This window comes from Lepus europaeus, chromosome 1 (genome assembly GCF_033115175.1).
Source record: "Lepus europaeus isolate LE1 chromosome 1, mLepTim1.pri, whole genome shotgun sequence".
Classification (NCBI taxonomy): domain Eukaryota; kingdom Metazoa; phylum Chordata; class Mammalia; order Lagomorpha; family Leporidae; genus Lepus; species Lepus europaeus.
This window is the reverse complement of record NC_084827.1, coordinates 81,217,807-81,234,955: the sequence shown is the minus strand read 5'-3', so window position 1 is coordinate 81,234,955 and position 17,149 is coordinate 81,217,807. Positions and strand designations below refer to the sequence as shown.

Here is a 17,149-nt window from a genome sequence, read left to right as displayed (position 1 = left end):
ACTCCTAACTTCTGTTCACAGCCTTTAAGAGGGGTTTATTAAGAACTGATCTATCCCTTGTCCTGCTTAGTAGCATCATAAGTGAGCTTATGATGATAGAGAAAAAGTATGCCTGCAAAGTGCCCATGCCTCAGCTTCCTCTGAGATCTCCATGAGAGTACCAGATAAATTATGATGCTCTGTCACACAAGGCCCAATAATATTTTATTGCAGACAGCATCAACATTTTTTCTTTTTAATTTACTCTCATTTTAGAATTTACTCTAAATATGATTTGTGTTATCATTATGAATGACATTTACTCAAAACCTACAAATTGGGTCGTTTGAAAGTACATTATTTTCAAAGCAAATAATTGGAAACATTACTACAATATAAACATATGCCTTTTATATGTATGTAAATGCAAAACCAACTTTCATATAACTACCAAAACCATATTTGCTCATGATTCCTTACAATGAAACTTCATCATGAAAAAGTTCTATTTCAATTAGTAGGCAAACATTTCACTTTGTGCCCAGTGTACCACATTAGAATGGGTTACACTCATCTTTGCAACTTCATTCCTTGTTCCCAGGCTATTATATAAAAAAGACTCAGATCCCAAGTTTTCTACTGAATTTACCTTGAAAAAACTCAGAAGCACATACTTTGTTTATATCGTATAAGGAAATTCCATTTAAGGAAGAATGGACAGGATTCTCAGGGCCCCTCAATTTTGCCTGCTTTGTAGGGAAAATTGGTTTCTCCAAACTAGGAAAATCAGTTTCTCATAAACTGAGCAGGCTGTTGACATCCAATATTATAGTTCTTTTGAAAGATCTTTTTTAGAAATCTGTATCTAAGAATGGATAAATAACATATGGTAACAATGAGTAGTGTATCTTTTAAAATAAGAGTATAAAATGAGTTGATTTACCAGATAAGCTATATAATATGTGAGCATGGCAATGCAAACAGAACTCTTTGAGTGTTCTGAAACATGTTAGATGATCAAAGTTTGTTTTCATTTCTATGATAATTTTTATTTAGCATTATAATGAAATTGACAGTGAGGATGGAATTCTGTTTCCTAGGTAAACAACACATAATAAGATGAAATTGTAACAGTCAAAGTGAATCCTTTTTTATTTAATTAGGAAAATTCAAACCACCAGGAAGTCTTGTTATTACAAATATGCAGTGGTATTTGAAATGCACAGCTTAGGAACTGTCAATCTAAATAGGTATTCTATCAAGAACAAGTAGTATTGTCTTTAAAACATAGCTAATTATATATTTTTCTGTCTTCTGGAAATCAAAGTAAATATCAGCAAGGGATACTTGATCATATTCTTCAATAACCTTAACAATTTCCTTTTACTGTCAATTGTCATGAGTTGATAACTGATAAGTTTTGGAAAGTGATATATCACACACTTTGTGTGATATACATCTAAAACAGGAAAGTATTATGAAAATTTACATGAAAATATGGACTATGCTATTTGAAACATAATAATTTGCATAATATGTATTTCACATTTAAAACATCTACAGATTTTACCTTCAGTTTAGGATTCATACAAATCCTTTGGAAAGAAAAGGGTTAACATCAGTTATAGCTGTTGGAAGCAGACGTTTAAAACCAAAGTATTCTCTTTTAGAATATGAAGTCTGGTATACAGTTATCTTTTCTTGTAGAGAGTCATTTTAATATAGAACAAACTAATTTTCTTGCTTTGATGTTATCTGTCTTACCAAACAAGAAACTATAACTTTTTAATCTTGACTTTCAAGGAGACTGGTCATGGAGGAAAACTCCCTTGGTTCCATTTAATGTATCAGACACCAATGTCACTGCTTGTGTACTTGATATGCTTTGCATTCAAGTCAGGATACCTATAGAGTTTGTAAAGGATGGAATCTTAGAGACTTTAGACCACTCTGCCTTCCCCAGAACTGATTCCATTTTCACATATTTTCATTACACATTCTGCATATAGTTTATACACTGATCCTGTTCATCTTGAGAAGGAATACAATTTTATAGCCAGACCCTTCAGAAATTTTTTCAAATTAAGCACATGATGTCAAATAAATATGCATAGAAAAAATGAATTATAGCACTGCCAACCAATTATTTCAGTCATCTTACTTATCATTGGGAATTACTCTGTGATAGATGTATTACAATAGTTACCCACTGTGGAGATTAATCAATGACAAGGCAGCCTGAATTCTTTGTCAAGTTATTTCAAGACATTGTGATACCATTGATTATTTCAGAGCACCAAATTCTGGCATGATCACCTGATTAAAACAACTTGATCTACTCTAATTCTGATTTCAGCTCAGACTTTTATGATTGTGTTACCACAGTTCCCATAGAATATTGATTGACTTTACTCCATCCCCTCACAATTTTCATTGTTCAGTCTAATTGTTCATTTGTTTAAAAATGAATGGCACATAATAAATTAATATATTTTCTGATTGTTATACTTATTTTCAAGTATTACAATAGACAGAATATTTACTATTAACCCAGTCATGTAGTGTAACTTTGAAGAAGAATTGTCTTGCTATGTTTTTCAAGAAAGCCTGCCTCATTACATTCTTGCCATATTTCACATCACTCCTAAAACACTGCTATTCAGTGAACTCCTACATTTCTTTTATTAGAATGAAAAGAGTTTGACATTAATTATAACACATATTCAAAGATAAACCATAAGATCAACATGACCATAGGATATACATTATCTTACAAAGGGTGGTATTTAAATTGCCTAATATTTTTTTGGATCACATTTCCAGTTTAGAATGAAAAGCTGAAACATATTCTTCAAGATTATTCTTTGGTCATATGGTTTATAATTCACAAAGTTGTTACCAAATCCTAGTTTTATGAAAGAGGAACAAGATACCAGGGCTAATGTCTCCCTGAATTGTAAATGATAGACATTGGAGTAAAAAGCCTATTTTTACACACACACACATATATATAGCTAAATTAAATTTGTGTATTAAGAAAATGTATTGAAAATCTGGAAATTACCAAAAGAAAAAAAAGTCATAATTCTAATAAAAAATAAAATACTTAGCCTCCAGCCAATCTCTGTTCCTGAAAGCTTACTTTTAGGCAGCCAATTCATTACTCTTGTAGGGTGAATAATCTTATATGCAGAGATAGTGTGTCAGCTTCCAACAGTAATGGTGCCAGTAACAATGGGATTTCTTTGTTGTTGTTGCTGCAGCTGCACTAATGGAAAGATTGCCTCTAGCTGTCAGTTATGTGATGGCTACTGTTACAATGGTGGCACATGCCAGCTGGACCCAGAGACAAATGTACCTGTGTGTCTGTGAGTATTTCATAACATCGTGGGCATTTTATGACAGGACTTTGTATGTGGATTCCCTGTGCCTCTCTTTTCCAGGGCGGGGAGGCATTTTAGATGAATGTTTCATGTACATCTCTGATCAAGTATTGTCCCTCATTGGCTCATGTTCTATAGAATCTCCTCCTTCATCAATTTGCTATTAATGATTTCATGAGGACGAGCTCATTCAGTTCTTAGCATCACATCATTACAAACATTCAAGGATCTTTGAACTTGGAAATTCAATTGCACTGACATGATTCAGTTATATGAAGTGTGGAGATAATCATCTTTGATGAATCCCTTGGTACTTGTGGCCATTTATTTCAAAAGAACTTGTGATATCTTTTCAGCTGCATAATGCTCTTGGACTTACGTATCAGACTTAAAGTGTTGTGTTAAGTAAACCTGTTAAGTCCCTGGAATGTCTTTACTTGAGTCTGAGTTTCTGAGAGAAAAGTACTGGAGATTCTTAAAGTTCCTGGGAAAATCTGGAATTTAATATTTCCGCCTACCCAGTTATCTGACTGTCCAAACGGATAACTTGAAATGAAACCACTAAGCTTCTGTGATCACTGTTTTGAGTTTTGTTTATCATCGTTTGACCGAAAGGGTGACTGCCTCATGTGATGCACATTAGCATCAGGTTCCCAAACCTGTCAGCGTAGCATGTGATGAGTGTGTATGAGAAAGTAAGCATATCTGGAAACAGTTTTCTTCATTGTTTACTATCTCTGTATAAAATAAACTTGAAACATATTTGGCAAAAAAAAAAAAGTCAGACGCCTTATTTAGCTGTATTTTACTGAAATTCTGCAGATGCTCTGTGGGGTTTAAAAGTCAGCGCTGTGACCAGAAAGAGAACCCTTGTGATCACTACTGTCAGAATGAGGGGATTTGCACTTTAACTGCGTTTAATGAGCCGAGATGCAAGTAGGTTTAACCTTCCACTTACCACTGCGCTTCGTGTGACATCATTTCAGGCCACAGTTCATTGGTTTAAATCATGAACATCCACATGCATTTCACAGTGTATACTTAATCTCAGGGCTCATCTGTGTCATACACACTTAACCTTTGCTTCACTCACCGTCAAGTATGTGCACTACAGACTGCTAGAGTGTCTGGAAAGGTAACAGAGGGAATACAAAACCTGGTGGAGCTAGCTACTAAAAATGCATTTGCTAGAATAGTAGCATGTAATTAGAGAAGTATAGAAACAGTTGTTTTAAGACTCTACTACTGGGTGTTATATTTGTAATAGAGATTTTTTTTATTTAGTGACCAACTCCATTTCAGGCACTGATGGAGTAGTCCATTATTTTTTTTTTCTCCAAAATGTTACTGAAAACTGTCTTTCCTTAGTTCCTTTACAGAAGGAATGCTGGAAAATGCATTCTAGAAAATTCCAGAAACTTCAATTTATTAATATTTTAAATCATTCTTTCGTGATTCAGTTTGTGGTGCTTAGAAAATTTGTGAAAAATAAACTCATATTTTCCCTGAGAAATTTCAGTGATTACCTCTGTGATTACTGCAATGTTTATGACAATGGAAACATTTTTTGTCATTGTGAACTTAAGCTTTGGTAATGTCATGCCTGGGCTCATCCTTAGTAAACCAGTGTCATAGTCAACATCCCTGATTGGCATCTGATAATACATGCATTGGTCATGGTAGCAAAGTACTTAATAATGTTTTTAACCCATAATTGCTTTAAAATTAAGGTATTTCATAATGGAACCCCTACTATTTTGTTCATAATTAATTTCTGCCTCCAGAAATTTGAGGCAGAAGTTTGTATGGAAGCAGATTGGATTTGAAGTTGGTGCTTGATTAGACAGACAGAGGAAAGCCATGGGTATCGTCTGAAGGAACGCCATATGAAAGTGTCTGGCCATGATTCAAGAGAAGAGTGAGGGCTCGAACCCAAGAAGTGCACTTGCAGAAAATAATAGAACAGTAGATTCATTGCTATTTTAGAGTTAGTAAGTTCAGGGTGATGGAGATTCTAATTTTAGTTCATTTTTTAAAGTTTCAGAGAATACCAGCAATTGCTGGTCTGGGTACCAGTCTCCATCTATTCTGCCCCTGTCTCACTATTCCTGGCAAAATTAAAAGTTTCAGACTCACAGATGCATCTCAGAATGACTGTATATCATACCACTGTGTCACCAGAATAAAAAATCTCTCTTGGGAAAAGAAGCCCACATGATGCTCTTTTCGACTCTTCAGTCATAGCAAACTTCATGATAGACTCAGTATTTTAAAATGAAAATCAGCCTATCTGATAAACCACCCAGGAAAAACATGTTAATTTTAGAGATTTGGAGCAAATTCCTTTTACTACTGGTAGCTATCTCTGCCTGCATTTGGTTTTGTGGAAATGTTGTGATTACTTTGGCTTTTGATTCCCTAAAATTTATGGTGAGAGTAGGACTAATGTTCATTAATTACATTTCTCAACCACTAATGTCATAAAATAAGCATTGAAGAATTATACTGTTATCATCCATTCATTAATTATAAACCAAATAATATGTAATGTTAGATTATATATAATGGTTATCATTATTATCTAATAGTTTCCCCTGTGTCACAGATAACACTGAGCTCACTTGCTACATACATTTCAGAATCTGAAGTCCATGCCCTCATTGTGACTCTTAAACTGTACTACTGTTTTAAATAATTTTTACATGACTATTACTTTTTAAAAAACTTAATTTGTGTAAATAGATGGTTTTTTAAAATGAAAATATGATCTGTTAATTGTTATGATATGGAAATAGCCAAAGAATAGTGGGAAACCTAATAGGGATAAATTAATGATTCCTGTTAGGAGGGTAGAAGCCTTTATGGAAGAAGTGACATTTTCAAAGAATTTTGAAAAAAATCTATGACAGTTTTACAAGAGAGAAGTGGACTAAAAATCTAGTTACAATTTTATGTGTTTATTTATTTGAGAGGGAAGGGGTGAGAGAGTGATAGAAAGTACACTTCCACCCACTGATCCACTTCTTAAATATCTGCATTGGCCAGGACTGGGCAGAGCCAGATCTAGGAGCCAGGAACTAAATCCAAGTCTCCCACATGATTGACAAGCACCCTATCACTGGAGTCATCACTACTGCCTCGCAGAGTTTGCATTATTCAGAAGCCAAGCCCAAGTCAGGCATCGTATCCTGGGACCCTCATATGGGTGAAGGTTTCATAACTGGAATCTTAATTACTAAACTAATTGTCTGCCTCTGAAAAATCTTTTCCAAGGGAGGGAGTATCACAAAGGAGAATGGATCTGAATGTAAAAGGTGAAGGTTCGTAAGTACAGAAAACAGGCTATGTACAGAGTGAGAGGAAAGAAAGCTAAAGAGCTATGTTGGGACCAGTCTACAAGGCACCTTTTACGCCATGACACAAGATTGGTTTTACAGAAAGAAGAGCAGAAGACTAATGCTGGAACTCTAGGAAATGACAATGCTTTGGCATTGCATAAAGGAGGAATCCCCAAATGTAAACGAGAGTCAACAGGTGTTAGAGGAGATGTATTGGAGCAGATTCTTCTGAGTCAAAGGAGGACAGTGTCAAAGAAAACCAGCTTCAAACAGCTCATAGAAGATAAGCTTATAAAGTTTATTTGATTTTATAATTAGGTGCCCCCTATGGCAGATGTCTTAAAATCCCTGTGCAGACCAAAATTACATGACAACTGGTTAATTGAAAGGTTAGGAAATGGAGGAAACTGTATATTTCTTTCTGAATGATTGGCTATGGATTAAATGAAGGAAAAATAGTAAGTGTGATCTAGGGAAAACTTTTAGGACAAGTTTTATAACAAAGAAAACTTACCTATTCAAAAGGACTATTCTTTCATTATTTTTAAAAAGTATTTATTCATTTTAAAGGCAGACTTACAGAAAGGGGGAGAAAGAGGGAGAGAGGGAGGGAGAGAGAGGAAGAAAGAAAGAGGGAGAGGAAGGAAAAAAGGAAGGAAGGAAGGAAGGAAGGAAGGAAGGAAGGAAGGAAGGAAGGAAAGAAGGAAGGAAAGAAGGAAGGAAGGAAGGAAAGAAGGAAGGAAGGAAGGAAGGAAGGAAGGAAGGAAGGAAGGAAGGAAGGAAGGAAAGAAGGAAGGAAGGAAAGAAGGAAGGAAGGAAGGAAGGAAGGAAGGAAGGAAGGAAGGAAGGAAAGAAGGAAGCAAAGAAGGAAGGAAGAGAGAGAGAAAGGTATCTTCTGTGGGCTGGTTCATTTCCCAAATGACTACGATGGCTGGAGCTGAACTAGGCTTTAACCAGGAGCCTAGAACTCAATCCAGGTCTCCCACATGGGTTCCTTGGGCCAATGTTTCACTGCCTTCCCAGGTGCACTACCAGGAAGCTGCATTAGAAGTGGAGCAGCTAGGACTTGAATTGACACTCATATGGAGTGCTCACTTTGTAGGTGGTGGTTTAACCTGCAGTGCCACAAAACTGGCCGACATTCTTTCAATTAATTAGAGGCCTACTGTTAGAATAGAAAAATGGTTCCGAGACAGATTCCATGCTCATGTTTCTAAGATTTGATATTTATATAATATGGCAACTTGTCTAGTTTTCCCTAAGATACAAATAGATAAGTAAATATAAATAAAATTTAATGCAGAGTATCTCTGACCATGAGTAATACAAAATAGTTCAGTTAAAGAATGATGAGGCTCTCAAAATACCTCTCTAGTGGCTGCTTCTCCTCAGAAGAAGAGCTTTCTAGAAAACAAGTGCCAGCATCAGATCTCAATTGTTAGCGATCACACATATTCCAGTAAACTTAGTATGCACTGTTTCATCTAAATGCCTTTGTAGAAAACAAAACTTCTTTAAGAGATACAATATAGTGCTTACCTTGAATCTACTTGTATTGTATTTTTTTTCCTCAGAGTAAAAAACTATTTGAATTGTATAGAAATATTTACATTTGGGAACTCCATAAACTATTCAGATCTACGAAGGTGGCAGGTTTTTCTATGTAAAAATTTCATTACTATATCCTTCAACTGAAAGCATAGATTTGTTCTTTGACAGCCTTTGCTTTTGTCTCTTGGTGGCCATTTTCACTTATTATGAAGTGTGGAGGGAAACAAGGAAACTGCAAAGAAAAGCTTAGAGAAAGGAAATCTGTTCCTTTAAACATTTATTGGAAAGGAGTTTTGACATTTATTAGAGGATATATATTGAAAAATGTTAAAATCTTATTTTTAGAAAATTTTAATATGCTGTTTTGAAAATATATTGTTAAAAATTGTATTGTATATTATAGAAACTATTTTTTTAAATTTTCTTTTTTATTTTTGACAGTCAGAGTGGACAGTGAGAGAGAGAGAGAGAGACAAAGAGAAAGGTCTTCCTTTGCCATTGGTTCACCCTCCAATGGCCGCCGCGGCCGGCGCACTGCGGCCAGTGCACTGCCCTGATCTGAAGCCAAGAGCCAGGTGCTTATCCTGGTCTCCCATGCGGGTGCAGGGCCCAAGCATTTGAGCCATCCTCCACTGCACTCCCGGGCCATAGCAGAGAGCTGGCCTGGAAGAGGAGCAACCGGGACAGAATCCGGTGCCCCAACCAAGACTAGAACCCGGTGTGCTGGCGCCACTAGGTGGAGGATTAGCCTGTTGAGCCGCGGCACCGGCCGGAAACTATTAATATTGTGAAGAATTATTGAAGTCAATCGCAAGTTAACCAGGCCTTCCTAATAACAAGATTTCCCCCTCGGATCAGACTATCATTTACATCTGATTTAATATTCTTTACAGCATAGACCTACCTCCACAGCATTACTTCCCTGCAATATCCACCGTATTGTTCACCTTCCAGGGATAAAGACTTGTTTATAGCCGCCTTCTCATCCCTGGTAGTCCTGCTATTCCAACACGGGCACAGGTGCACTTAACACACAGGGGTCTTTCTCACACATTTCACTGGACTCAAATGAGTCTCTTCATTTTTTTTTTTCTAGTAAACTTATTATCCCATTAGTGTCAACTCAGGTGTGATCTCTGTGTGTGAGACATATGACACATGAATAGCAAATATTGGTAGGATTGGACTTAACAGAAGGTTCTAAAAGAAACGAATCAACTTTCAAAGAGAAAAAAAGTATATATGTAAATTTTTATTTTTGTCAACTTGCAGGCTAGCAGGGGTGGGTAACCTTTTTCTCTGCCAGGAACCATTTAATACTTATGGCATCATTCACAGGCCATTCCAAATTATCAATTTAAAACTTTGCCTGATACAGATTTATTGAATTTTAAGTCCCTCCTTTGATTGGCTTGCCAAGGCCAGGTCAAATGATTTCACAGGCCTTCTATGGCCCTCTGGTAAGACATTCTCCACCATGGAGGTTCCTCCATTCCTCCAAATTCGTATCCTGAAACCCTAATACCCTGTATCTGAAAATAGGATTATACATGGATATAGCCTTGTAAAGAGATGATTTAGTAAATGAGATCATTAGGGTGGACCCTAATCCTATCTGACTATGGACCCTTTTTTTTTAAAAAAAAAAAAAAAAGATTGATTTATTTATTTGAAAGCCAGAGTTACACATAGAGAGGAGAGGCAGAGAGAGAGAGAGGTCTTCCATCTGCTGGTTCACTCCCCAATTGGCCACAATGGCCGGAGCTATGCCAATCCAAAGCCAGGAGCTTCTTCCAGGTCCCCCACATGGGTGCAGGAGCCCAAGGACTCTACTGCTTTCCTAAGCCATAGCAGAGAGCTGGATTGGAAATGGAGCAGCCGGGTCTCGAATCGGCACCCATATGGGATGCCAGCGCATCAGGCCAGGGTGTTAACACACTGTGCCACAGCACCAGCCCCCAACTATGGGACTTGTTAAAGAGGAGGTTAGAACAAAGAGAACCCACCAGATGTGCTGTACATACACAGAGAGAGGATCATATGACCATCAGCTTGAATGTATCTTTCTGCAAGCCAAACACAGTGGTCTCAGAAGACCCCAGACCTGATGGCATCTTGATCTAAGCCCACTCTCCTATGAGAAAATACATTTCTGCATTTTAAATCACCAACTCTATATTATTTTGTTACAGTAGCCACAGAAAACACATAGATTTTGCAACCAGGAAGCAGAATACTGCTATGACAAATTTGAAAATGTGGGATTGTCTTTAGAGCTGAGTACTGGGTGAAGAATATTAGTGTTTTGAAACACATGTTTAAACATATTGGGACTAGTATTGTGCAGTGAGTTAAGCTGCCACTTACAACACCAAGATCCCATATCAGAACCTGAATCAAATCCCAGCTACTCTACTTCCAGTTCAGGTCCCTGCCAATGTGCCTGAGAGTATGTGCAGAGGAATATGGCCCAGTTACATGGGCCCCTGCCACCCATGTGGGGATCTAGATGGAGTTTCAGGCTCCTGCCTTAAGCTTGGCCCAGAGCTAGCTATTGCCTCTATTTGGGGAGTGAACCTGCAGATGAAAGATGTCTTTCTCTCTCTCTGTGTCACTCTGTCTTTCAAATAAAAAAAAAAACTTTTTTCAAAAGCCTAGAATGCCTGAAGAAACTGTTTCTAGAAACACACATATTAAAGGTGCATTTGATAAGATCTCAGATGGAAATAAGTCACAGGTTAGAGAAATCTGGAGGAAGGGTAACCCTTGTCATAAAATGACAAAGAAAATAGTGTGATATGTGACTTAGTGTTTTGTGTAAATAGAATTTGCAAGTGATTAATATTTAACTGAGTTTCTAAGCAAAATGTTGATGGTATAGACTGGTTGCTCCTTGCTGCTTGCGATAAAATACAAAAAGGCAGAAATAAATGAAAGGAATTGTTGAGTAAAACTGAACCAGAACTTGAAGATATGGAAAATATTTAACCTATCCATATTTCAAAAAAAAGGAAGAAAGAAAAAATGAGAAAACATATACTGGAGAATATGTCAAGGGCATGGCTGGACAAGCATTACCTATTAAGAGATTATGATGTGTCTCATGGATCTAATCAGCCATCCTAGCATGAATACTGTAAGCTCGGACTAAAGGAGTCAGAGATAGGACAAAATGAAACAAGGCTGCTGGATTTCAGAGAGTCTATATGATGTGGTTCAATGGATTTATGCACAGCAGACTTGTATTTTCTTTTATGAAAACGGAAGTATAACTCTGAAAGTGATGCAGAGATCAACAGGCCTGGGGGAAAGGGCTGTCTCCTTCTTGGTTTCCAGGGCCAGTCAACTCCTCCATTTCAGCGACCAAAATGAAGCCTCCAGGGCTAAGAGAGCAGAGTTTCACCCAGGGCCTTGGGGACAAGGCTGTTGCTCTGGGCCTGAGAAGTGGAACGCCACCTACAACTGAGAGGGTGATGGGCTACATTCCAATGGATTCAGAAAATAGGACAGCCATCCTGCTAGAGCCAGGAGCCAGGGTAGCAAGCCAAAGATGTTTGCTCTCAAGCCTTACATTCTAATAGAATTGGCTCTGCTGAGTTTCAGACCTTTGAGAATTTTTCCAATTTCTCTTTGGGAAAATGCATTTAAAATTTGAAGGCTGAGTTGGTGAACAAATGTATTTTGCATGCAAAAAGGATAGGAATTTTGGAGGAGCCAGGGAGTGTGAGATAGAGGATAAACTTTACCACCCAAGTTTATTCGTGACAACTCTAATCTTCTGTATCTCAGAATGCGACTGTATTTGGAAATTGGGCCTCTAAGGGGTGATTAAAGTATAAATGAAGTTATTGCAGTTGCCCTAAATTGATGACAGGTGTCATTAGAAGAGAGATTTGGACACAGACACAGAGAGGAGACCATTTGAAGGCACGGCGAGAAGATGGCCATCCACAAGCCAAGGACAGAGCCTTCAGGGGACACCAACTTGCTGATACTTTGATCTCAGACTAAGCAGTTAGCCTGAGAGAAAATAAAATACTGTTGTTTAAGTTCACCTGTCTGTGGCTTCTGTTATGGAAGCTCTAGCAAATGGATACAGTCACTACATGCATTCTAGCCGAAGAATCCATTGGTGCCCACTCTACTAAGAATATACTCACTGATTTAATGGAGTTTCCTACATTTCCACAGTCTCTTTGTTGTTGTATAACCTCAGAAGCACAGTAGCCAGCCCCGCAAAAACCACAGCATTGACGAGCAGGGAGATACTGAGATATGCCATTGAACTTCTGCTAGGCATAAATCAGCAGTGCTGGGGTACCCATGAATGGATACAGTAAAGTACAAAGAGGGCAGGGATTCCTCCCTTGAGAATTCCTCCTCCTGGTTTCAGTATTTTGAATATAGATTCAAATCCTTGCTCTGCTCACCCTGTCTCCTACAAGGAGGACTAAAGGAATCCACTTATGGGCTAGTATCTTCACTATCAAAGGTGAGACAGACAGTAACAGAGTTCTGTTGATTTTACAGCAAGATATGGTAAGTGTAAAGAAGCCAGGGTTTGGCCTGCGCCACGGCTCGCTAGGCTAATCCTCACCTGCGGCGCCGGTACAAAGGGTTCTAGTCCCAGTTGAGGCAACGGATTCTGTCCCGATTGCTCCTCTTCCAGTCCAGCTCTCTGCTGTGGCCTGGGAGTGCAGTGGAGGATGGGCCAGGTGCTTGGGCCCTGCACCCGCGTGGGAGACCAGGAGGAAGCACCTGGCTCCTGGCTTCGGATCGGCACAGCTTGCCGGCCATGGAGGCCATTTCGGAGGTGAACACGCGGAAGGAAGACCTTTCTGTCTCTCTCTCTCTCTCTCTCTCTCTCTCACTGTCTAACTCTGTCAAAGAAAAAAAAAAAAAAAGAAGCCAGGTTTCGCAGTCAGACTTACCTGGATCCATATACTTATCCCTGCAGTTACTGTTGGTGTGGTTCATTGGCCACTCAGCTTTAGCCTTTTTAAAATGATGAGTCTAGCGTGTACATTATAAATCTCTATAGGAAAGAAATGTGTAGAGACAGATAAGCCTGGTCTAAGCCTGTGTTTGTTGACTATCTCTCAAGACATATAACTAGCTTTTATTTTTAAATCTTGGTGATACGGTACTGTGATATATGACTTTATTTTAGATAACTTACTGCAGTTTTCTGAGGCATCCTGAACTCTAGCTTTTGTTTTTCACAAACAGCTCTTATCTAAGATTTTGGTATTTAAGTAGAGCAGTAAAATTTTTAAAATCCTTATTTGTTTTTGTACAGTTCATTTTTTATCTTTCCTTTTTATAATATCATTTGGAGCAATCACTCAGAGTTCTCTATACTGCTGATGACACTCAGCTTAACACTTTTTATTAACACATTTTATTCACACATTTCTTCTCAGACTAGAATAAAAGAATTCAAAGCCAACATTTCATAGGTTTTCTTTATTTTATTAAACCATAGATAATTATTTTAAAAAATTGTAATTCTGATAATCACTTAAAAGGCCCACATTTTCTAGTAATTACCATTACTATTTTATTTTCAATCAGAACTTCTTTATGCAAAATATAACTGCAGAGTATTATATACTCAGATGATATCATATGATATAAATTATTTTAATTTTGTGTACACTGTGAACATTATTAAACATCCAGGTATATAATTAGATACTCTTCTTCTTAATGATTGTCCAGCATGCCACTCTGTGGATTTTTCCAACTTTATTTTACCAACCCTGTAGAATTCCACAACTGTGTGTTTGTGTGTGTGTGAACAGGCACATGCACAGGTGTGTATTTGTTAATGTCTACTGTGATTTCCTGCAATGAAACTTTGCTACATAAGTATCTATTGACTCATCTAATTAGTTTTCTAGGCTTAAAACTCATAAAGGGAAATACCGGGTCCAAAGTTATGGATTTTATGAGTCAAACTGTCACTGTGGGAAAGTTACATTAGCTCTTTGTATCATATTTTCTTCATCTCTAAAGTAATGGGTTTGAACTAATTGTTCACTAATGCACTACAAAACTGTAAATGACAATGTATTCAAATGTGGACCAGTTCCAAGTTTATCTAGAAAAGGTTAAAACTTGGTCTGAGTAATAGCACCAGATATAGATTCTTTCAAAGTTTCTCTAAAATACATGTCAAGACACTAAGTAGACATTCCCAATGCCAGAAAAGATAAATAACAGAAAATCTGTTGTTAATTCTACAGAGTAAATGAGGAGCTAATCACAAAATTTATGGATCACAAATAAATAATATTCTTTAATTTTTCTATATGATTTATTACTCTGAAAATTCAAAATAATACAAGCAAGTTTATTTAGGCATCTGATTAAGCTATATGCACCTAACTTGAGAAGAGAAAATACTCCTCACCTCTTTGTTGTTATGAACCCCTTGTGTAGTAGACCTATTATTTAAGAGCTAGAATCTCAAGTGCCTATCCTTTGTTTTATTTACAATTTGTCTTTTGAGTTGACAGAAATGCCCCCAATCTTCTCTTGTCCTATTAATTCATCAACATCACTATACTAAACATTATATCAGTCACTAGAAAATGTATCAATGAACAAAAACAATAATGATGTTTAACTTTGTGGTTAAAAGTCTAAGAGTAAGGACATAAAAATGGAGAAAATAAGTGTGAACTTTATCTTAAGTATGTTAATATTGTTTTCCATTGTCATGTATGGAAAACAATAGAGCAGAGAGGAGGGATATGTAATTTTGAAGGGAGATTTAAAATCTGAAGTAATGTGGTTAAGGACAGCCTCTCTGAGACGGCAACATTTAATAGTTTAATGGACCACATGCATTTCAGTTACAGAAAGAAAGTAAATTAAAACATAAAATAAACATGAAAGTAAGAATATTGTATATAAATAAATTTGGCTATATATATATGTGTGTGTGTGTGTGTGTGTAGCATATAATCCAATTTGGAGAAAAGTATATACTTAAACATATTTTGGTGTGTGGAAATATACACAGAGACATATATGCAGACATATATATATATATATATGATTATATGTAATATATATGCACATATCCAAAGAAATCTGTTAAACCTGTATAAAAGGATAACAATGGGTAACTATTACTAGTACAACTTTATTAGTATTTTTAAGATCATTTTTCCCATAATTCATATACTTTCAGAAACGAAAGAAAAAATAAGTTTTAAAGTTACTTGAATCATCTGAAAACAGAGAACCAAAAAGATCTCTTACATTATTACATTGCTTCTGAAAACATATCAACTCACTCACTGTTCTGAAAATGGCAGTATGGCAAAACTCTGGGACATTTCTCATAATATATGTTATTGCTTCTTGCTCATAGCAAGAACAATTCTCCGTGTGGTCAAAAACAAGATAGCGCTGTTAGTTTTTTATGTTCTACTTCTTCTTTCAAACATAAGCTAACAATAACTTGCTGTGAGCATTTTCCCTGCATCCCTGTTTAGTTTGGTTTGGTTAGATTTCTTTAGGCATCTACTTTATCTTTTTTAAAGAAAATGATTTTCAAAAAAAAAAAAATCCCCTTTTCTTTCATGTGTCTGTATGTGTGTTCATGTATAATTCTCATATTGCTATAAATTATTCCATATTTTTATGGGAATTGAGTTCTCCACTGTGTGTGGCCTTTGGACATGAGACACATTTCAGTGAAATTGGCCTGGAAATGCTGCCTTCTCTGCTCCACGTCCCTTTTACATTTATAGGTCTATTTCTCTACAGCAAAGTTGTAAATTCCTTCATGTTAAGACATGTCTAATGTATCTATTTTACCCCCAAAGCTAGTATGCATTCTCCATGTAAAATGTGCCTAACATTTCTAAAAACCTTAGCAACTTGATGCCCATATTGTGTTATAAGATATGATATCCTATAAGAAAATAATACTCAAGGCCAGCATTGTGGGTATCCCTTAAGATTTCTCTCAGATTAAAAAATGCAGTATATGTAAAACACATAGCATATTGTTTTAAACATAATAAACACTTTTGAAAGCCATTTTAGTAGACCAGAAAAAAAAAGTCAGAACCTGGTAAAATTTGAGAGTCCAGGAGTCAGCAGAGGAAAAACAAAAAGGGTTTTTAAAAAGTGCTTGTTATCGGCCGGCGCCGCGGCTCACTAGGTTAATCCTCCGCCTGCGGCACCGACACCCTGGATTCTAGTCCCCGTCGGGGCACCGGATTCTGTCCTGGTTGCTCCTCTTCCAGTCCAACTCTCTGCTGTGGCCCAGGAAGGCAATGGAGGATGGCTCAAATGCTTGGGCCCTGCACCCGCATAGGAGACCACGAGGAAGCGCCTGGCTCCTGGCTTCGGATTTGTGCAGCTCCAGCCGTAGTGGCCATTTGGTGGGTGAACCAACAGAAGGGAGACCTTTCTCTCTCTGTCTAACTCTGCCTGTCCAAAAAAAAAAAAAAAAAAAACTTGTTATCAAAAATAAGAAAAAATTTGCCATAAACAAAATGTTACTAGTGCAATGGCAATGACAGTAACAGCAACAGGGAACTATAACAAAGTAAAGCCCAACTCAAATTCTATTGAGTGACAACAAACGAAAAAAAGGTGTTTCAATTATGTTGAAAATCAGTCACAGGAACCAGTTTTTTAGACATGTTCAAACTAGACCTCCAAAATGCAGAAAGATACTGCTGTAAGGACCAAAGGGACATTGATTAGAGAGTGATCTAAATTAGGCAGCTGGTCATTTCCTTTGGTTTTGTGATTGTTCCAGTCTAATTATTTTATTATAAGTTCGGAATTAGTTTTTAAGTCCTTAGGCTGAGAAATACGCAAGAAAATGCACAGGTATTACAGAAACCTTTGTTGAGGCTTTTAGGAGGA

The 17,149-nt window shown here is 37.0% G+C and overlaps 1 protein-coding gene across 1 annotated transcript in view; it reads left to right on the top strand.

Annotated features, from left to right (window-relative positions):
- Positions 1-17,149, top strand: part of LRP1B (LDL receptor related protein 1B) — a 2,136,850-nt gene that overhangs the window by 2,093,991 nt on the left and 25,710 nt on the right. Inside the window, exon 86 of the mRNA XM_062186250.1 lies at positions 3,243-3,347. Within this exon, the coding sequence (XP_062042234.1) occupies positions 3,243-3,347 (105 nt within the window). The remainder of the gene's footprint in view (positions 1-3,242; positions 3,348-17,149) is intronic.